Consider the following 23,921-nt stretch of genomic DNA (forward strand, 5'->3'; position numbering starts at 1 on the left):
ATGTATTTGAACAGATATACCCTGCGTATACAGTTGCAAAGTGAACTCATAAGTTTGCCATCATGGATATAAGATAAAAATGTCAGCGCAGCACTGCCAGGGGGATTTAGTTTCATAATTTTCCTTGAGATCTATGAATCAAATATATACATGCGAGATAATATGGTTGTTTTATGGCACAGTAACACGAATAGGTTATTTAGTGCCAAGGCAGTTGGAATAAAGTGGCATGCTCAGTGATGCACCAGACCCAGACTGTTCCAGTGGTAGGACTCAAATCTGCACTCATTTGTTCACATGTCTTGTATACTAACTATTGACCAAGGTGGGTTCTACCTCTATTAGTTGCCTGTTAGGCATATAGGAGGTTGACTCATGGCAGTTGTAGCTCAGCTGGTAGAGTATGGGACTGGTAATTAAAAGGTTGCAGGTTCAGTACCCATCCAGACCAGACAAGCTCAGCTGCCTTGGTGTATCTTTCTGAAAGTCACTTTTACTCCTATTTCCTTGGCATGATAGAGTCAGTATGGCGTTAAAACAAAATAAAATAATATTTAAATAAATGATATTGCCTGCACTGAGAGAGGAGAGCACTGCTTTTAATTTCTAGCTTGGTACCCAGGCCTCCCATGATCTGCACAGAAGGCCTGGCATACACACCATTGAATGGTGGATACCAGTCATGAAATTAAAGATGGCAGAAGTAATATTGAAATGTGTTGGCAATATAGAAATAGCATTAAATCAGTTATTTTGAGCTGTGTCACCAATGGTGCTTTCATTGTATTAGTCATAACTACGTCAGTTAAAGAAGTACTAAGTGTTTGTTTAATGTGCTATTACGCAGTATTGTCATCTTCAGCCATTATGTGTAGGTATGGTGAGAGAGTGCAAAATTGTGTGGTTGTCCTGTGTGTGCGTCTGAGATGCAGTCTGCTATATTTTAATGAATATTTGATGATTGTGTTTTACTGTTCCTTTATATTATTTGAACATTTATAATAAACAAATTTTCATGTCATTGAGCATACATGTAATTTAGAAAAAGATAATGGGGATCAGGTGAGTGAAGTACATTGGAAATACAGTAGATACCTATTTATGCAGTGCAATTTTTGGAGAATGCGTGGTGAAATTATGATATTGATTTACCTGATTTGAATTTGATAACTTTAAACTGGAAAATTCAAAATCACAATGATGATAAAATATCCCTTTTGGCAAGAATGATGCATTGATAGTCTTCAGCTTTTTCTTTTTATGCATATACTTAGCCATAGCATTTTCGATATCTACATAAGTTTGAAGAGTCAGATGCTTTTTCAGTAATGAGTTTTCCAAGCTCAAGTCTAAAAAAGAACTGAAATTCCATCAGTGAAACATTGTCTCTGTATTTTTAGTTACAACTAGCATAAGCTTTCAGTAGATTCTTTTTACTAAAATCTGACTTTCATTATCAACCAATCCATTCCAGCCATACCAATATATACTCTATTTTATGTTCACCCATTTCTGGACTGGTTCCCATTCTTCCATGTGATTATTCCTGTGAGTCCTGTATATGAGCTTCATACTTTAACGACAAACAATATCCAAGCCAGAGAAGTGAATGTTAGACAATAGTTACATGTCTTTAATAAGAGCTGCATGAGTAGTATTGTGATACTGTATTGTCACAGTTAAAGGACATGCGGTACTAATTGTATGGAAAAATAGGAACCAGCCTGGAAATGGGTGAACATAAAATAGAGTATATATGGGTTTGGTTGGCCAGGATTGCGTTAATGTAAGTCATTATTTTAGAAAAAATAATCTTTTAAGAGCTTATTCTAGTTGTAAATGAAAAAAATAGAGACGTTTTATTGATGGAATTTCAGTCCTATAGCAGTCTTGAGTTTGGAACACTCATTACTGAAATTAGCACCTGACCATTTGGTGTGGAATTGAAAGCACATGTTTCAAACACATGTAGGTTCAGAAAATGTTGCAGCTCATATCCTTTTCTCTACACAGAAGCTGACATCCAGGTTTCATCTATACTGATAAATAAAGGTTTGATCATGAGCACTCAGAAATTATTGAATTTTTAATATCATGGTGTTTGCATTGGTTTACTATGGGAACTGAATGAATACCATGAGTCCTAAGACAGCAATTCTAATAGGTCATAGATGGCCCTTAAAATTCCTGCATATTTGACCAGTTATACATTTGAAGTTGTAAGTGAACAGAAGGTTAAAACCTGGACACTTCTTTTAACATTTCTTAAGTCTGTGGATGCTGTGTTACTTCATTTGATATATTTATGTTGTGACTTGTTTGGTACCAGTTTATAAATTACATATATTCATTCATGTTTCAAAATGTTGTTATCTGTATGGATGCATTTTGCATATTAGTGGTCTTCCTGCATCATACATATTTACAAATTTGCATAAAACTGTTAATATTGCTTTAGATACGTAATATCTATCCTGAAGTCAAAATCAGTATCTGACTAAATTAATGGAAAATATTATTAACTTCCAAGATGAATTATGTTTTTTCTTAATGTCAGGATCGTCAGTCTTTAACAGTAATAAAGTAAACCTAGCATTGACCTTACAGCAGAGCTTTTTTTTATATATTAATATTTCTAAGTTAATAGCTACATAAATCTAATAATTTCTGTGTCAAAATGAATCAGTGATTTAAGATGTAGATCTATTCTCTGAGCATATATTTCTTGTAGTACTAATATTAATACTTGACCTGTCCAGACCTATCCAGGTTTCCAGTTGTGGCTATCACATCATAACTAGCAAAATATTATTTTTCTAAACAATGAAACTTTCATGTAAATAAAGCATCTCTGACACATTTAAAGCACAACCATACAATTTTTCTGTCTCTCCCCTCCCCTCCCCCAGCCATACATAATGGCTGAAAATGATAGTACATGTACTGCATATTTGACAGGTAAAAAGAGCAACACTCATTACTTCATTATTTGACATAGATTTAATGCTATGTCTTTATTGCCAATGCATTTTTTTTATTTCCTACATCTAAAATTTCTCCACTATTATCAGCCATGCAATGGTGCAGAGCATTATGGGAGGCCAGGGTACCAGGCTTCTTGTAATTCTTTATCAGTTGCTATGATCTGTACAAAATGATGCACATACAATCTACATTTGATATTGTGAGAAACAAGTTGACTGATTTGATCATGTATTCATAATAAAACTTGTCAGTATAAATCTCCTCATATTGTGGTTCCTGTTAAAAAGCAAGTTAGGGTGTGGTAGTAAAATTGTACATACATAATTATAAGATGATTTCACTGTCAGGTGGTATACTTTATCAACAGCATTATAATGAGGGAGTGCTGATATTGAAAAACCATTCTGTCAATATGTAGTCATCACTGTCTTTTTGTGAAATAAAATTAAAATTGTTCAAGAAGAAGAATCCAGGTATGCAACCTTGTTGGCCTTTATGGTGTAAGATATTTAGACGTTCAACAGGTGTTATGATGGATGTAGTGTACAAGATAAATCAGGCATAATTTTCTGTAGAGTTATGTTGATTTTCAGAACATAATTAATGTTTGCATCAGAGACTCTTTATATGCAATATGTATACATACATGCTTCAGGTTAGTCATGATACAGTTTCACTTATGACTGATGTTTCAGAGGTCTGCAGTGAAATCTATGTTTTTCATGTTTGAAGTTAGTATTATTCAGTGCTGATCTTGGTCCATTATGTTATGTTCATTATTATTTAGCAAGTATGAAAGAGTTAACCTTTATAATTCAACACAGCTTGACCTGACTCTGGAAATGTTTTCCTTGTTCTGGGTAGCATGTGGGTATTGAATGAGAGAGTGAGAATGTTTTTCATATTTAAAACAGGGTCTGTTGTGTTGGAGTATTGTATATTTTCAAGTTAATTAACACATGTACACTGGAAGGATGAAATCAAGCATTTGTATTTCCTAGTCTCCTGCCAGAAATAGACTTTGTATTCACTAAAAAGTTTTTCAGAAGGGAACTTATTCCATAGTCACAACTGAAAGTTGTAAATATATATTAGGTCACATCTAAAGAAATTGTTGATCATTCTTGTATTTCTTTACATTTGTGTGTATGTGTGTGTTGATTTTTTGTTACACAATATGTGTGGGCCTAATAATGATCAGGCCATTTATAGGGACTTTTTATTGATGTTAATTTGTTTGAAATATATTTTGTCACCATTTTAAGTTAAGTCAATGGTGGTGGTGTTGTGAGCTTAATGCCATTTTTCAGTGCATGATAGCTATACATGGCAGTCAGTGTATCTGTTGAGGATGAACCACTAACTGAAGGGAAGCTATTCTAGTACTGGCATGGTTTCTCACATACCCACATTGGCCAAGCCCAGGACTCTAACCAATAAGGACAGAAGTGATATGTCAGTGATCTGTAAAGGTGAGCTCCTTAGATCATTCTGTCTCCTATTTCCTATTCCCCCCCCCCGGCAACTGAATTGGCATAATAAGTATGCAGGTTTTGCTGGGAAAACATTTAATGGATTTGACTGATAAATAAATTTCTCATGAAGAAAGAGATATGTCACTTATTGTTTCAGACCTCTTTCCACCCTGGTGTATTTTTCACTTTCTAGTACCAAAGAAATCTTTATAGCCTGGTTATAGTACTTAGGTGATGTCCATGACTTAAATATGTATGGAGGGAGAAGGAGGGGGTTTGACAAAAGCATATACTGCATTTTGGAGGGGAGGGGGTGACTTTTAATACGTATGTATGTTCTGTACTGTCATGGTTGGCAATATTCATAAGCTACATAAGCTCTTTTATTACAAGAGTTCTAATATTTTAGTCTGTAACAAGCCAGCAACCAAATCATTTTACAGAATAAAATGCAAATTCCATTTTTCAGAGTTCAATTGTCCCAGCTATTGTTGGAAAGGGGGGGTAGGCATGTTTTGTTAAGGTGTATGCTGTGCAATAGGAGGGGAGATGGGAAACAGCAAAAAATCAATGTCACTGGTCTCTATTTTAAGATATGGCTCCATCAACAGCTGATTCATAGAAAATTGGAGAAAGTTTTTGGACAGAGTTTGTTTTTGTCATATAAAGTGACTTTCTCTTTGGTTAAGTCATGATAATTAGTGTTACTGACAATATACAAATGATAAAATTTGTCTCCTTTTGATTTTTTTACTTCAAGAGTCATAAATAAATTTAATTTAAAAATTTACAGTTCTCATTTTCTGTATAAAAAAATAGTGAGATAATCACATTTTGATTCAAATTATTTGAGGAAATTTGACACTGACTTTTCAAAAAAAAAAGGCAAACTATGACAATCATCTATCATTTGTGATGTGTAGTTATTTCCTTTGTGAAAGATCATTACTGTTTTCTGAGAATAACATACTGTGTGTATGCTAGTCCCAGCTAATTTATGCTATGAAGCAGGAACATGCAACATTGGGAGAGTGTGTAATGTCCTCATTTCGTATCAAATCCAAACATTAAAGTTTACACTATACTTAATGTCCAGCATTTAGTCAGCATAACCTAATTCTATTCATTATATAATAGGTCTCTAACTGAAAACAGTGAGAGAGTAAATATTTCTTAAACATATAAAACCATATTTTGTTGTAAATATGTATTAATCTTGCTAATAATTAGGTAAGTTTGTAACTGGTATTTATTTACAGTTTGCTTTATGATAGTATGCATGATTGTTTTATTTTAATGGCATTGTTATTTTTTAAGTACAGAGATTGCTGGTTTATAGCATATCATTAATCTTTGTATCGCTACCAAGCATTTAAATTCATACGATGCAGATGGAAGATCTGTACTGCTAGACTTCTTTGAGAATCATATTACAAAGGTTTTTTTTAACAAATTGAAACCAACAAGTAAGTCAATACAACCATTTGACTTAATTCAGATTATGAAGTAATCAAAGTAATTATTCAATACTAGCTATTAAAAATCAGAAAATCAGTTGAATGAGTTCATTTTATCTGTCTATAGCACAGATTGAAAAATAAATTAAAAGTAACCTTTTATTTTTTGCAATTTTCATTGGTTTGTTTTTCTTCAGTTCTTAATTCCCATCTTTTTTATCCTTTTTTTCACTAAAAATATGAAAGCGTTCTACTTTGCTGTCCTTACAAAATACTATCTTAAAAAGGTAAAAATAAAAACATGGACCTGATGTTATGATGTATGAAGTATGACATCACTGTATGTTTCTCATCTGAAAAAGTGCTTAAATAATACTGTGATTTGCCTTGAATGTTTAATGCCATGGTATGGATATTAAGCTGAATAGTAAATTGTTATTGGAGTCCAGAATACATAGACAGATAATACACTCAAGTTTATTAATTTAAATCTCTCACTATAACATTGTTCCACGTATAACACAGTATGGTCATATATTCTCTCAATAACACTGTCCCACTTCTAACATCCCACTAAATATGTTAAATTTTTCATTTTGTTTTGTTATTGCAGCTGAATTCATTTTAATTCTTGGCTATTGAAAATGGTTGATGCTTTGTTTGATATCATTAAATACCATGTGTGTGATGTGTTGTGCACAGTTATAACAATGCCTTGATGGAACATTCCTCTTTATTAGGTGATATCACTTATTAATGCAGGTCCCTTTTATGATGCCTCATAAAGCTGGAGCACTGTACATGCATGGATAGAAAGTCCAGGCAACAATAAAATTAAGAATAAAGTGTGTTGTTTTCATCTTTGGAAATTACCTTTGACTTTGTCCCCAGTATCAAGTAAGGCAGGCTGTCAAACTCTTTCACAAATGTGCAGAGATGTACAAGTAAGATTAATCAAAATCTTTTCCTATTTGTTAAAGTTATGGTATTTAAAAGCAGTAACATTCCATTAATTGCTTCAAATTCCTGTCATCAATTGGATTTTCAGTCCCATGAAAGGACTATCAGGATCCTTAAGTACCTTTATTTGTCAGATATGTCAAAGGTCTTGATCCTTAAGTACCTTTATTTGTCAGATATGTTAAAGGTCTTGATCCTTAAGTACCTTTATTTGTCAGATATGTCAAAGGTCTTGATCCTTAAGTACCTTTATTTGTCAGATATGTCAAAGGTCTTGATCCTTAAGTACCTTTATTTGTCAGATATGTCCATTATGTCAAAGGCCTTGATACTTTGCAGTCAGACTGTGGTCATAGGAGTTTCTACATCATTATGTCAAGTTTTCTTTCATTTGTTTATTTATTATACTACCATATAAACACCTCAACAAAGTAAAATTCTGTGATCACTGGATCTAGTTTACAGATTCCTTCTTTGTAAGAGAAGTAAATAAACATGTTACAGTAATCTAATTACAAGGTCATTATATTGTTTCTTGGTTGGAAAATCATTAAAAATATGACTGAGTAAGCTTGCTTGGTAATTAAGTTTTCCCAAATATTAAAAACTATAGCTGTACAAAACAAGAAAAAGGGGTGTGAAATTTTATCTCTGAACTTTTCAAAAGCTATGTAATGAAACAGTTACCTTAAGGTCGGTACTACAGACAGTACATCAGTCCTTAACACCAACAAAATGCATGAAACGTTGGTCCAAATTCAGAAAACATGCTACCATGAACAACTAACTTTTATTATCATCTTCCAAAACTTGTTTGGGGACCAGATTGAATAAAACATAACCATTCAACTTGAGTAGATATGCCTGTTGATTAAATTAAATGTTATGTATTTTCAAGATAGTACACCAGCTTGTTGTCACTTAATAATTCATTTTTAAAAACAGTAGAGTGGAATACTGTTGTGTGAAATAGTGTTGTAATGCCTTTTGAAAGAAAAAAATATTTATTAAATAAATTAGTTTTAAGAGAAACCAGCTAATGATAAGAAAAGTTAAATTTCAGTCATGATGTGGATAAATTGACATTATTTTAAAACAAATGTATACTCTATAGCAAAAGCTTACAATTAAAATTTCCAAAGTTGTAAAAGATTAATTTGTCTTTGTTTATCAGATCCATCATGCATGCACAAAAGGCACCTGCATTGTATTAGTTTAATGTATAGATCAAGGTGCTCATGTAGTTTTCATTTCATCTTTTTTATCATTGGGAAAAAATGGTTGCTTTGTTAATCAGAAAGATATAAAATTGTAACACGTTACATTAGATTTTATAAGAAAAAAGTAACTTTCTGAAATTGTTAAGAATAAATTTGAAATGTATTACGATTTATAGTATTTAAAAACATCTATTTCCAGAATTAGGAATTTGAAATATTTTATATATTAAAAATGTATAAATGGTATTTTATTAAGAAGTAAATATAAATATGCATGAGCATTTTGACCATGGCTGATAAAAATATGATTTCACCCTTTATTTTTCATCACATAAGCAATAGTGCTTATTGCTTTTCTAGTTTGTGAATAGGGTTGCACTCACATTTTGTTTGATTTGTTAATAGATTTGCACTAAACCTTTGTGTGGTTTCAGGTGACAAAGGAAGAATTTCTTAATTATTATTCTGGAGTGAGTGCTTCAATTGACCAGGATGCATACTTTGATCTGATGATGAGAACTGCCTGGAGACTCTGAATGATTAGCAACACATAGCAACGTAATTTGCCTCCCCCCACCCCCACTCCACTCTATTGCCTTTTCCCTCCCACCCCAAAGAAAAGAAAAAAAATATGACAACCTTTGGATATCTAAACAGTATATTTTCTCTAACTTATTGATAACCATGCTAATGTTTCCTTGTTGATAATACTCTAACAAAAAGTAAACTTTATTTTATCATCATAAATCAGGTTTCACAAATACATAAAAGACTGTTGGGCCCCGAGTGGCCGAGTGGTCTAATGCGCCCTCCGTTACGGATCACTGCCATCTCACCTCTGTCTGCGTAGGTTCGAGTCTCGGATTCGGCCAATGTGGATATGTGAGAAAGCTTGCCAGTAGCTTCTCGAGGGTCGGTGGTTCTTTCCGGGGATTTCCCGGGTTCTTCCTCCACCATTAATACTGGCCGCCATGTAAAGCCTATCATGTGCTGAAAAATGGCGTTAAACCCAACAACAACAACAACAACAACATAAAAGACTTTAATAAGACTGTCTTAACAAGTCAGATTTAATACAAATGGGCATAACTATTTGTTAAAACTTAAAAATTAGGAATATATGCGAACAGTTACACAATAGAATCAAATTAAATGCACATCATTGGCTTGTTATAAAAATTTTACAATTTCTGTGAGCATTCTTCAAATGATAGTCATTTATTCAGACTTAATATTGTTTGTTGGACTCCATTAGTTGCACGAACAGTCAAATAAAAGTTTACATGTAAAATTGATGTGAGAATAGCTTTAAAGGCAGTCATTCTTTTTAAGTATAATTAAAGGAAGAACCAATTGTTTAAAAACTAATTCTATTATTAAAATGATTAAAGAACAGTAATGGACAGTGCAAAATCAGATGGTAATTGAAATTAACCTTTTGAGAAAAAAAAAAAACATTAATAGCTATGGCAAAGAATGCATGGCGATTTTTTTAACATTTTATTTATTTTTATTTATTTTGAAAAAGTTATTAATAGATAGAAATTAAGAGTTCCCATGTCAAGAGTAGTATGCACATTTTATGTCACCTGCTATCTTTTAGACTTGAGATGACTGATCATAATACAAGTCGGTCTGCTGTCAATTTTGTTTTGGTTTGCTTATTGCTTTACAGCAGAACGATGCAGGTTTGTTATTTAGTGTCAACCCAATCATAGTAAAGTGCCTTGCTTAAGGACATGTAAGTGACTCAGTCTTGTCCCATGGTAGGATTCAAACCTGCACCCTTTCAGTCATGAGCCTGACACTCTGACCAATGAGTCTCCTTAGTTCCCATCACATTTTTGTTTTGTTTAATTGTTCATAAAAGTGCATACATACATTTTCATTATTGTTGTAAGACATGACATTTCTTCATGAACCCAATTAAACCTTCACAAATAGGTTGAAGACAATGGTTACAGTACGGGTGGTTTGTTTGGGAGATAAATCTGTTTGACAAAGTTTATGTCAACATTTTCTAGTGTTTTTGATGAAAAAATTAATAGTGATTTTCACTGCTATAATTTGCAACTAAGTTTTAGTTTTCTTAATTGTAGAATGGAAAGCTTTTAAGTAGTTGTAGATATGGGCATGAGACCCAATTTAGCAGCTTCCCAGAGTTAACACTTTTGCCTATTTCAATCAGTATTTGCACGTTTCCCCTTGTTCAAAACCACCTTTATCATTAAACAGAATGCTTGAGGATTCATACCCAGGCATGATGTTATTACTAAAATCACCCACTTGTATGCATAGATATTTGCATTTTCATCCTAAAAATTTGCTGGCTTTTGCATGTTTCAGATTACAAAGGAAGAGTTTCTTAATTACTACAGTGGTGTTAGTGCCTCCGTTGACAGTGATGCATATTTTGATTTAATGATGAGGAATGCATACCAGATTAAGTGACCCACTTACAAGGAACAAACTGCAAATAGGATAGGACTACAGTCTAAAGAACACACATCTTTATTTCACTACGAATTGGATCTTATTCAGAAGGTCAAACAAGGCTTTTATGATAGCAGTTATGTGAACAAGATATTACCAGTAGAATTTTTAGCAACAATAAGTTATGCCTCTCATTTCTGAATTTTATTGCTACATATTTATGACAAGAAATTTACTTTTATTATCTTGAAACCATCTAACTTCCATCATCTTCATCCTGTTTTTTTTTCTTTCTGTTATGTAAAATTCCAACAGCTTTTTATGGACAGCACAAATGATTTTTGTACAAATAATCGGTGTAAGTTACGGCTTTGTTTCACACTGTTTTATGATGTTTAGATGTTTTTATGTTTATTAACACCATGTTCATTCACATGCTGTTTATGTTGACATCACATTAGTGGAAAGGTTCAACATGGTGGTAACTTTATCAATGGCATCATCAATGTCAGTGTTTTGCAGACCATAGTCTTCCTAAATTAAAGATGAAAGTAAGAACCACAATTTCACATTGGAGGAGGAAAATTCAACTTTATGCTGATCTAAAATGGAAAATGTTATTCCCATCATCAGGAAATTTTCTTCTCATGCACATAAGTTTGAGATGATCAGAAATGTAAATGTAGTAGGTAAATATTTTAAGGAATGAATCACAACTGAAAGGCTCTTGCAGTGCATCTTAACAAACATTATTTCTAGAACCTGAAGTAAATAGAGCCCATGACATTGAGGATATAATTTGATTCTTATCTTAAAAAAAAAATTATAATTAGGTTGCCAGCAACATTTTCTCAGTGCTAGAAAAAAATTGGTAATGAAGCCCTGATGGAGTATCTCAGGATAACATCAGGTGTAAATCTTTTTAAATTCAGAGAATTTTATTTAGTCGGTATCTGTCATTTAAGAATATTTTGATTAAAACTTTCAAGATGTGTATATTACGAATGTCAGCTTTTTACTGTAAAGTTGAATTCTCATTGAAAAGTGCATATATTTCAGATCAAAATTTACAGTACTCATGAATGGAAAAAGAAAACTGGGACCTTTGATTTTGTATTTCATTTATCTTAAGACTTTTTTTAAATGTCTCTTTTTAATGTAAATAAGAAATTATATACTTTTTATTGTATTTCAGTAATAATTGTTATGTCTATCTTAGTGACATTATTAAATATTTACTCCACCAGTTTGTATGTTGTCTTCATATGAAAAGCACAAGCATGGTTGATACCTGAGTTATCCTTGTATATATTGCATCCAATTGTGAACACATAGACTCTGATCTGTTTTTGCATAATGCTCTGGGAGACTGGTCACTAGGTTTACTTAACATAGTACGTAAAAGAGAAGCATCAGTCCTGATCTGTTGTAGCAGGGCAAATGGCAACACTAATCTCAAATGGGCAAGCACAATGCAAGAGCAGAAGCAGTAATTTGTTCAGTAGTTGATATTCCTTAATTGGTTCACATTAGAATTTCATTCTTTTTTTGTGATCCATTTTAACGTGATAATGATGGTACTTAATGTTTGAATGCCTTTCAAAAGTTCTAAGCCAGTTGAAATTGGTGTGAGTAGCACATTTTGATTGTGGTTTGTATTGGTAGGAGCTGTTTGAATTTCTCCTGTGACTAGATAATAGTCTGATATTTTGAATTCTATCTTAACTTTCCTGCATCTTTATTGTGCTGAAATTAAAGAATAATGTAACCCTGGGTCCTCCTATTCATTTGGTAATTACATATTTGGTATAACAAAAGGTAAAATATTTGATTTCTGGAAGCTGGTTTTAGAGAGGGTGGAAGTGATGTGTACAGTTTGCCTGGTGTCCTCCCACAGCCACCACCTCCACCACCAATCTGACCCAAGACTGCTGTCCAGTAACCTTTCAAATGTGCCTTAGGCACATTTTTTTGTATTTTGTGCACATATTTACTGAGTCTGAATCAGTTTACCTCTTTCCATCTCCAGAATGTTGAAAGTTATGCTTAATGTCTTTTTACAAAGATTCACCATGAATTTCAGAGTGAAAGGTTGAATTCGAGCTGTAGTAACCTATATTTGCGACCAGAAGAACATACAGCTACATAGAGGATTTGTTACTTTCTTTTTTATGCATTATTCATTTGTTAGAAATGAGTCTCTAAATTAGAGCACTTTGTAGTATAAGGATTTACAGTCTCTCCGTTAACATCATGAGCATCTGGAATATTTCAGTTTTTTGCAGTGGATTATGTGTTAGCCAGTTGCAAAAACTGGTTTAAGTGATGGAAATAATAAGGGCTATTAAGATAAGTAAACCAGCTAAATACATATCTACCTACTAAGTGTCTTTTATGGGCTAAATCGTTTTTGATACATCTGAAAGCAAAATTACAGGCAAAAATTTGCTTTGGATAAGTCACCATCTTGAAAAATACATTGTATTTTAGGTGTTTTTGTTTGCTGTAAGCATTGTTTTGAAAAAATGCTCCAGTACACTAAATACACTAATATAACAGCTATTTATCAGAGAATGTTTTATTGTCTGAGTGGCTGTTGACTGACATATTATTTAAAACAATTTGGTCAATTTTTTATTTAGCAGAAATTGATAAGGCTAATGCAGTAAACACACCTACCCCCAAATAATCCAAATGCCAGTGACATAGTATTGATAGTTTGTGTTCATATAGTGCATAAAAACCTGCTGGAGTGAGACTAAATAATGTAACATTTGACCTATTGACCTTTCCAGTTGCCTGCAACAGATAAAATGCTTTTTCTGTTTTTGTAACCTAATTTATTTATTTTCTCCATGGATTTTACATTTTCTTTTGTTCACATAGGGATAGTTTCTTTAATGACAGGTGTGTTGAAAAATAGGAGGACCAGGTCTGTAGAACTACTTAAACTTCCCACTGGAACTTCAAATATATTGTGCATATTGGGACATTGTACTGGTATTTATCATCAGTCCTGAATATGCCACACCCTTTTGACACATCATTTATGTGGAGAAGTTAATGTCTTTGTCACAGAATATATTGTTGCCCAGCATCCGTTTTCTGCAGCATTTACATTTTGGATGTTTACTTTGTTTTTGTTGTGCTCAGTCAGAGACATGTTTTTTAGTAGCCTGCTATATACCTTAAACACTGAACAGTAGTAATTGTTTTAGTGATGAGTCTGAAGGTGAGCTTATGGTATGGCCGTGTACCCATCACACTACTGTCTGTCATCAGCATAGAAAACTTCCCTAGGCAAATTGTAATCACATTTGGTAGGAGTATTTCTTTGTACATATTCAGGCTCTCAACAGAGGGAAATACTCTGTGCTATTTAGTTAGTCTGACTATTTTGTCAATATTGGCATTATTTTTCCATTTATAAAAGGATTATGGTAATTGACAGAGGACTTCAAATATGTAGAGAAAATGGCTTTAAAAAATTGGAGTGTGTGTATGTGTATATATATATATATATATATATATATATACACATACATAGATGATTCTTTCTGGACTGATACACAGTATTTTATTGATAAGTGGTTCACTATGCCAGTATAGCTTCCATAGAAACCAGGTACAGAGCTTCATGCATTATTTCACTTCTTCAAAGTAACTTTGCTATTTTCATCAAACATAGTTGCAGTCATACTTTGAATATGCGCAGCAAATGCTATGGATTTTATCCATATGGACATGAGCTTTTGACATGTCCTTGCAACAATCATCTGTCATCTTTCGTACATCTGTTAAGAATTGCTATTTTAAACTCGAATATCATTGGACCAATTTTGACAGCATCCTGGCTTGAAGAGGTTTGAATTTTTTTACAGATGATGGTGTGTCATCAAGTATTTAGTTGAGAATCACATCTTTGGTTATGCCTTAACTGAAGAATTTTGAACAGATATAAGAAAAATAAACTTAGATCACAGTCATAAATTTCAATAACACAAGCTATTTTAATGAGTACAGTAATAGTTTAGGGATTAAATTGAATAATCTATAATTTGAAGCTGAAGAAAAAATATAAAATGCTATGTGCCAAGTAGCACTCTAAGTAGATGAAATAAATTTGGATAAGTTTGCTTGGAAAACATGGAGGTGTATGTAATCTTGGGAAAGAATTTGCTGCATTGTGTATGGAAGACAGCAACAAAAATAGGACACGTTACTGTCATTTCCCAGCAAAAACTAAACAAGACTACCAATTTAATAGCAGTAAAACATAGATTATTACTATTGCATTGGTTGCCTTTTCTGGGATGCCAAGACCCCAGCCCAAGTTAATATTCCCAGAATTGAAAATGATCAGTGGAATACCTGTTTCCTTGATCTGTGTGAGTTCATGTTAGGACTCTTGAATGAATTTATCATTTGTTACTGTTGTAAAATGTATTTTAGGTCAATCATTGTTCTTTTGTATTGAGTTATTTTCTCCCCAGTCCTTTGAGTATTTTCCTGCAATATTGAAGAGCTTTTTTGCCAAGCTGTGCTTCTATTAAGTCGTCCTATTCTTTGTACCAGTGTTGTTGTAAGTATTGTCTACCCTTTCTTAGTTCATGGTTGTTTTGTATTTTGTTCTGTTCCATCACAAGGTGTGGCTAAGTGGGAGCATAAAATGGCCCTGTGGGACACTTACCCCACCCATCTATCTTGGAGATGGTTATGTACGCATGGATGGATTCAATTTATTGCTTTGGTCAGCTGAGGTTTGGGCCTTGGCGGCAAGTTGCCGCTTATTGAGGGAAGAAGGAAGGTCCCTTTTTCTCATAATCTAGTAGTGACCCTCCTCCGTTCCCAGGAGGGGTATGTATCACTTTCCATGTTAGGGAAATCGGTTTCACATGAACCAAGAGCAACTTCCATAGTTTGGAGATCCTTCACAAGAGGGGGGGGGGGGGAAACCTAAAACGAGTTCAGCCCATTATGGAAGAATACCTGTGACCAATATTAGTGTATTGTGCTTTCCTGAAAGTGAAAAGCTGCAATCTCAGTGGGATAAATATGAGGCGGGTTTGTCTGTTTGATCTTCGTCACCTTTCTGGGATTAAGGCATTTTACTGGTCACAGGATTTCTAGTAACAATCACCAGTCACAGTAACATTCTTTGAATACCGTTTCACTATGATACTTTCCAATCCCAATGAGAATAAGGAGACAGGCTCTGCTCTTCTAACTAAGGAATCGGATTGGATAGACATCTCCCCTCTGGAGAAACAGTTGTCTCTAGTGCTGCTTAAACGCTTGCTGGGAGTCGTGGCTATGACATAAAGATGTGCGCCATCCATGTAAACGGCACTTTCAGCAGAGCTTCTTCACCTCGGTGGCGTCTCAGGATTTGAGGAACCAGCAATATCAGTACCCGACTGCAATTCTGGACCTTTCCAAAGAGGCCAAGAAATGCAACCACCTTGATCAACCAATGAAACCCAAGTTTTTCTAACAGGTTCAGACATCGATATCTCGCAAGCAGACCCAGATACAAATCTCCCCAGCCCATCTTTTGATGGATGAGGCGATCATGAAGGTCAGGAGAAAAGTCTTTGTGTTCCTTCCTTTCGTTAAGGAGGGGGTAAACAACCCTAGGGAGTTGCAGTCTCTTGGACAGCCCCTTCCTCTTTCCAACATCCCAGTGAGTGGATGGTGAGCCCTTATATCTGAGGCTCGATCAAGTATCATGGACAATGTGTGTGTCCATTCTACTTGATGGAGGTTTACCGGCTTTGTTTCTGTGGAGATGTTGTTCGATCATGGACCACCATTCAGCTTCACCAGCCCAAACTAGTTCACTGAAGTGATGAAGTAAAAACTTTTATATGGAAGACCTCAGTCCAGAAGGTGGAAAATGACCACTGCTCGGGTTTCTAATCCAGAGTCATTTTGATGTCATAAAAAAGGAAAGTTTTGACCCATAATTAATTGATGTGTGTGCCTTCAACAAATTATTGTTGAAAGACAGTCTCAGTCCGGAGTGCCATAAGGCTCTATGACTGGGCAGTCTGCATAGATCTCCACTATGCGTAACCTGACATCCCCATTTTCCCACCTTGCAGAAAATACCTCTGGTTTTGCCTTTGTCAGGAGGCATTTCAATTCTAAACTTTCCCTTGATCTCGGTTTGACCTCAGAAGTAATACCCGAGCTAAGCAGCTAATAGCGGTGCACTTTAGGTTTCCAGGTGTCCCCATTCTCCAGTATTTTGGCGACTGATTGATGCACAGTCAGGTATTCTCTTTTGAAGGACCTTATGCCTTGTGTTGGTCGATGATGACTCGTCTCAATCTAATTTCCAAACAAGAGAAGTAGGATTTCATCCCCTCAGGACGTTATGTATATGGGGATGAATTTACTTACCAGTCGAGGAAAGGTTGTTGTTCTGCCAGACAGCAGTGCACTGATTCTGACACGTGTATGCCCATCTTACTTCTGTATTCTGGAGACTTTGAACACAGCTGCGGAATTAGTTCCTTTAGGGAGACTTAACTTATGCTTTTTCCGGTTTTTGCTTGTGCTTGTTTACCAGCCAGCGAAGCCACCTCGGTTGGAGGAGTGCTAGGATGCTTGATAATGTGGGCTATGCAGAGACGTCATTGAAGTTAACATTGTCCTGCCATGTAATACTAATGATGCGACGCAAACAGCGATGGAAGCTGGTGAGTTTCTTCTCTTGTAGGTAGTCCCTGTTTCGCTGCCATACAAGCAGGATACTGAGAACATACGTTTTGTGAGTCTGCCGAAGATGGTGACATCCACTCCAGTACGTGTTGACCTCTTCGTCAAATGACATGCCGTCGATCACTGCAGTTCAAGATAGCAGCATTTCCTGACGTCCTCCATGGAAATGTTATCGAGGATGATAATAGATTGCTGTGCGACTCCTTGTCCCCTGACAAGTTTTCTTGATGCTGACGGTATGGAGCAACATTGTGCACGCAAGTGAGAGACATTCTGTGATGTCCTGGAGCTGGCCTTCTGTGTGATGGCTAGTGCTATGTCATCTGCGAATAGAAGGCATGTGATAAGGACGTGGTGTATTTTGGTCTTGTCTTCCAGTCTGGAGGTTTGTTCAGCTTTCTGTCGGATATCGTGCATAGGTAGACTCTTATTTTCGCGTCGAGGGTATAGTCAAAGAGTACTGAGAAAAACATGGCCCAGCGCCCTTTTATTCCACGATTGATCTGGAGGCTGTCGGACTTAACAACCGTCAAACTGTATCATCCTATACATATTGTTCGGAAATGAACGGATAATGCTGAGGAGTTTCGAAGGGCAGCCGATCTTACCGAGGCTCTCCCTGTTGATCGCATGGAATGCATTTGTGAGTTGTCGGAGTCTGATCAAGATGACCTGGCAAAGAGGCCTTCCCAGTACTTCTAAAAGGGAGATGCTACAGTTGATATACAGCCCCTGGGTCACCTTTGTTCTTGTACAGCGTGATGACGCTGGAGTCGCGCATGTCGTTTCATGTCTTTTAAACTTCACATTCCTTGCAGCAGATGAGAAAGAGGCCAAAGAGATGTATCAGGCTGGACTTTCCACTTTTAACCACATCAGCTGAAATTCCATGCTGTCCTGGTGTCTTTCCACTTTTGAAGTAAACTGTTTTAGTTGAGCTTAAGCACTGTTGGCACCTTATCAAGCTGCTGTCAGTCCGTTTTGTGGGAGTACAGCTTAAGTTTGTGTTCTACCCAGCGAGCTATCTGTTTTCTCCTGTCAGTGATCAGCTCGCCGTCCATGGCCTTGAAGAGCGCGGATTTGGTGATAGTGGGGCCAGAAATCTTGATCCCATCGTACATGTCGCAGATGTTTCCTGTGTCTGTCTAGGTCCGTATTTACTATCATAAATCGGACAAGTACTGATTTGACAGTGCCTGGTTTTTATCTGCACAACCCATTTTTGCCTATTTATAGTCATGGGGTGTGTTTGGTGCAAGAGTTTGGTCTTGTTTTAGGTAGACTACATTCTTTGTCTCTATCACTGGGACCATTTTGCTTGACTGGTTCTCAGACAAGTCTGTATTATAAGTCCTGTTTTGTGTGGTGATAGCTGAGTCATAGATAACTGAGTTCACAGTGCTCAACATTTCTTCAGCATTCCCATTTAGGTCTTTTTAAGTTACAGTGCTCAGTGGTCTTTGAGAACTGTTGACATTTCACATAGTCATTCATGCTGCGCGTGTTCGTATAATGGCAACTCCTACCGATGTTTGACCATAAGAAATGTATTGGTAATGCAGAGCTGCTTCTGAACGCACAATTAGAGACACCGCTGTCCGTTCTCTTTGATCTTGCAGACACCATAGTATCCGAGACATTGTGGTCATGCGCTGTGTTCTGACCTACTCTTGCATTTAACACACCGAGGAGGAACGACTTTTGACCTCGTGAGACGTACTGGAGGATGTGATGTAAAACACTGGAACATGACTTTAAGCCAGAAAGAAGAGTTTGCTTTTTCATTTACACTCTTGTCGTCTGCTCTCTAAGAATTTCTAAGCCCCTGCTTTGGAGCGGGCGTTAACTGACCAGTATGACGCATTGATCCTTCCCACTTCCACATGAAGCATGTGGCGCCGGAACTATACGCCCATCGAGCTAGATTTGTTACCCGTTCTGCCTTTTTTGTTCCGCTCATGTTGATATGTAAGAATGGAGAGAGAGAGAAAGAGATTTTTTTAACACAATTCATGAGCTGGTATAATGAGACAATTATATTAGCTATGCAAATGTGATTTCGGGATTTGGGTGGGATGCATGCTAGCCCAGAGGCCTTAACATAAGATCAACACCTGACAGGTTACGAGAGGAAAGGACGGACGCAGGGAAAGACGGACACTAGGACCATAATGACCAATTGTTGTATATTCGCAAAAGAACGGATATTAAAGGAAAAATATATTGTACTATCGATCTCCAGTGAATGACTGAGTGTAAAACAGCGGTACTATCACCAACCCCTACGCCAAAAAGGAAATAAAATAATTAAAATAAACTTAATATCTCTTTCTCTCACACACACACACACGAGCATACCTACAAACTCTGGGGGGACCCCAAGTGGTCTAAAGCGCTCTCCGTTACGGATCACTGCCATCTCACCTCTGTCTGCGTGGTTTCGAGTCTCGAATTCGGCCAATGTGGGTATGTGAGAAAGCTAGCCAGTATCTTCTCGAGGGTCGGTGGTTCTTTCCGGGGATTTCCCAGGTTCTTCCTCCACCATTAATACTGGCCGCAGGAGCCCCGAGTGGCCGAGTGGTCTAAAGCGCTCACCGTTACAGATCACTGCCATCTCACCTCTGTCTGCGTGGGTTCGAGTCTCAGATTCGGTCAATGTGGGTATGTGAGAAAGCCTGCCAGTAGCTTCTCGTGGGTCGGTGGTTTTTTCCGGGGGTTTTCCGGGTTCTTCCTCCACCATTAATACTGGCCGCCATGTATAGCCTATCTTGTGCTGAAAAATGGCGTTAAGCCCTACAACGACAACAATACTGGCCGCCATGTATAGCCTATCGTGTGCTGAAAAATGGCGTTAAACCCTACAACAGCAACAACAACAACAAACTCTGGGGACCTTCAGATAGACTGCTGCTCTATAAGGAACATTTCTTACACCTATCCAAATTGCTTTTAACTTTAAAACTAGCCTGAAGAGAATTCCATAATGACATTCCTGAACACTAAAGCTATTTCTTGATTATGTCAGTTTTTTGTCTTGGAAGACAGAACAAGTTGATTACCAGTGACATTGACTTGTATGAAGTAGAGTCAGTAATAAAATATGAATTCAGGTATTCAGGAATTACGCTATAAATAGGCTAGAGCACATACATAATTTATGGTTGTTTTTTTTTTGCAGTCAGCCAGTTAATTCTTGAAACAACCGCTGGCGTTGTGCACGGATATCGGCATCTAAATTCAAACGTGCTACTTGGTTTTGCAGTTAGAAAACTTTAAATCATGCCAGAGTTGGCTAACATAAATTTCTTTTTTTTGGGTAATATTGATAATCAAAATGTTTTGGGTTTTTTTGGGTGGGGTGGGTGGTTTGCTTGTTCGGGACGTGGGCATTGAAATGGTAATTAGGGAATTCGATTAATGATCTGAAGCCCTAGAGCTCAGATGATTTAACAGGAAGTATAATCTGTTTCAAGTGCGCTTAAAAAAAACTTTGTCGTGAAGAATTATCTCGACGCTTCCTTCTGTCATCGTCTTTCAAGTTTGATTCAGTGTCGATATTTATAAACAACTGCCAACATTCAAGCAAGAAATATAGACTCTTCTATTTGTCACCGTCTTCTGTAACGATTTCAACAAAGTTTGATTCCACGTCGACATTTATCAACAATTACCAAGACAGGACAACCATGATACACTGGAATAGGAGTCGGCTGTGATAACGTGTGCTTATGTGTATGCGTGTTTACTGATGAATAATATGGCAAGACTGGCCACGAACAATCATTAATTTGCGCATTCGTACATAAATGCACTCGATCGTTGTAGAAGCATCGCCATAAAACATTCAAGGCCTAAAGGTTCTTTCTATATACTTTCACAAACACATGAACACTCTGTAATTTCCCTATGTTCTGTTGATAATGTGTTCATTTCCCCCAAATGTAATAATTTTGAACTTCAAAACCAATCACTATAATTGCTGCTAATTTTTAATAAGCATTGATAAGTGTAATGTTAGGATCTGTTAGGTTCTTTTGTCTATAATTATATGTTATGTATAATTATATTTTGGACTTGACCTTGTCCAAAATCAAGTTCATTCTGTACCTGACTAGTAACTTTTATTTTATAGACAATTAATACATTGTTAATATTTTTCTGTGAGCGTGGGTTAAATATAAGGATCATTATTATCAGTGGAAGTAAAAATGTTTATCTTAATCTGAGTCTATGAAATTGGTATTCCCCATGGAAATACCTGGTCGATCCGATGTATTTTATGTTCATTATTATAATTTTATTGACAGACCTTTTTTTGTTGACAACTAAGAATATTCTAGAAATGAACTTTTTACCGTCATCCCAACTACTTTTGTGTCTTAGCTTTTTATATAATGTTATTTATATTCTTTTGGAATTATTTATTTAAAAATATTATTCACTGGAAATGCAAAGTGCTCACTAATAATATTCTTCCCCAGAAACATTATTTTGGAATTATAGTGAATTCAGATGAGAACATTTTGGGATTATATTATTGTGATACATCAAAATACTCTTTGTACACCGCCATAATCCAGGCTATTGGCTCATTAGTGTATTGGAAACTATACGCACATTAACACGTTTAATATTGGAACTTATTTGAAATATCACTGGAAATCTATTGAATATATATATATATATATATATATATATATATATATATATAAGGACTTGTGATAAAACGTTTTGGACTATTTGGGATTTGACTCACAGTAATGTAGGTTCTTTCTAAATTTTCACTTTATATGTTAGGGAAATACATTATTTGTTGAATATTACAAAACTTGTTTTCGCTCTTTTCTGTTACTTAGTTTACGATCATAAAGTTGTACTAATAATAATGTCTTCAACTACACATTCAGTACAATCAATAATGAGATACGATTCTTATGTTGTGTAGTTAATAATTTTCTTCATTCTCTCTTTTTCTACTGCCTATTCTTTGAACAAATACCAGCCTGTGAGGGTAAAACCATTTTCTTATCCTCCTAGTCACTTTATCCCATTTTTTACACTGCTAGCTCAATGTTTTCACTCAGATTAGATGTTTGAAAGCACTGTTAGCGCTTTGTGAAGAGAATGAAATAATTTGAAAATCACCATAATTCATTTTTTCGATCTTGTGTGTGCATGTTTGGATTTTAACTTAGCTTTAACAATTTGAGTCCTATCGCTACGATGTCTGCAGTGTGGCAATTTATAGTGATGTCTCGCAGACACGTAGCATGATGTCCCACCAAGTCACATTATCTTGACACCAGGCCGACCAATCCTAACACTAACCTCTTAATGCTGAGCGCCAAGCGAGGCAGCTGCTAGTACCATTTTTATACGTCTTTGGTATGACTCGGCGGGGGTTCGAACCCGCCACCTCCCACATCTGAAGCGGACGCTCTAAACACTTTGGCCACCGGAACGGTTTGGGTTTCTTGTGTAGTCTTAACTTTTTTTGTTGATCCATTTTCAGGAGTTCTGTTTTTGCCTTTATTATTATTATTTAATTACGTAATCGGGTGTTGCTTCTTAACGATTTGCAACATAGAGCAAGTTCTCTTTAACACTAAGCTCTGAGCTTAAAACTTCTCCTCTAATGAGATGTTTTTTTTACATCCTGTTTATGTTACTTAATAAAATACAATGAAATTTGTAAGCGGTAGAATAGTTTAAAAGAATGAAAATACATTTACGAATTTAAGATCTTACCCCTATGAATCTTTTTATACTTAAAAGAGATTTTTTTATAAACTACTGCTACGAATAATAATAATAATAATACTGGCAACTCACTTCAATTGTCTTGTTTACCACGATACCCTGTAAGGATTTTGTTTCTTCTCACTGCTGTACTGCAAGTTCTGTTCTTGTCACTCTTACCCCTTCACCCATCACCGTAATTTACAGACATGAATATGTACACACAAACGTACGTACGTACATGCACGTCAGCTGCCATAAAAGATGTCTGTGTGTGATGAATGAATTGATTAATGGACCACGGTGCATATACGACTCTTTAAGAATAAGGCGGATTTATGGTGCGAAGGAATTTCGTATACTGTAACGTTCATTATGCAATTTAATTTCACAATCCACAGGAAGAAAGCTACTATTTTATCTCTAGCATAGCGTGTTCAGTACATACAATTATGCAAGATGTTCATCATGAAGAAATTTTTCGGGACGAGATCTAAGTTTTCAGAATTCGGCCTACAGTTTCATATATAATGAACTCTGTGTTTTGTGTTTTTAAAAAGTTGACCTGGACTTCCATTTTCAAAAATTCCATTGAGAGGTCCTGAAAACAGATTTTGTTTCGCGAAGAAAATTCGAATGTCCCAAATATTGTTACTTTCTTTGGGAAATCGCTTTCTAACGATTATCTATTTCTTCTCCGTGAACCACGAATAGAGATCAATTTTTAACAAGGGAACTTTCTCGGGAAAGAGAAAGCTTTCTTTTAACTTTTTGTTCTTAATAAATCCCTATCTTCCACTTCGGTGTCAAAGAATGTAACTTTAACTTTCTTCATAAGGGCAAATTTGTTTATCGTAAGATATAATTCTCTCGCAATGAATATTTCTTACGAAGAAAAGGTATCATTCTTTGCAAAGATTGACCTT

The 23,921-nt window shown here is 35.6% G+C and overlaps 1 protein-coding gene across 3 annotated transcripts in view; it reads left to right on the forward strand.

Moving 5' to 3' along the window:
• The window catches only part of LOC149806644 (calcyphosin-like protein), a 65,680-nt gene that overhangs the window by 23,767 nt on the left and 17,992 nt on the right, over positions 1–23,921 (forward strand). The window contains exons 5-6 of one of the 3 annotated variants that reach the window (XM_089956046.1): positions 8,532–8,655; positions 10,444–11,776. The exons of 1 other annotated variant lie outside the window; for it this stretch is intronic. In XM_089956046.1, coding sequence (XP_089812172.1) covers positions 8,532–8,633 — 102 coding nt within the window. In that variant the 3' untranslated portion in view covers positions 8,634–8,655; positions 10,444–11,776. Of the gene's footprint in view, positions 1–8,531; positions 8,656–10,443; positions 11,777–23,921 lie in introns of those variants that run through there. One more of the 3 variants, XM_089956037.1, reaches the window with a different exon arrangement.

The sequence above is a fragment of the Sinohyriopsis cumingii genome, chromosome 1 (genome assembly GCF_028554795.1).
Source record: "Sinohyriopsis cumingii isolate HCF-2022 chromosome 1, ASM2855479v2, whole genome shotgun sequence".
Classification (NCBI taxonomy): domain Eukaryota; kingdom Metazoa; phylum Mollusca; class Bivalvia; order Unionida; family Unionidae; genus Sinohyriopsis; species Sinohyriopsis cumingii.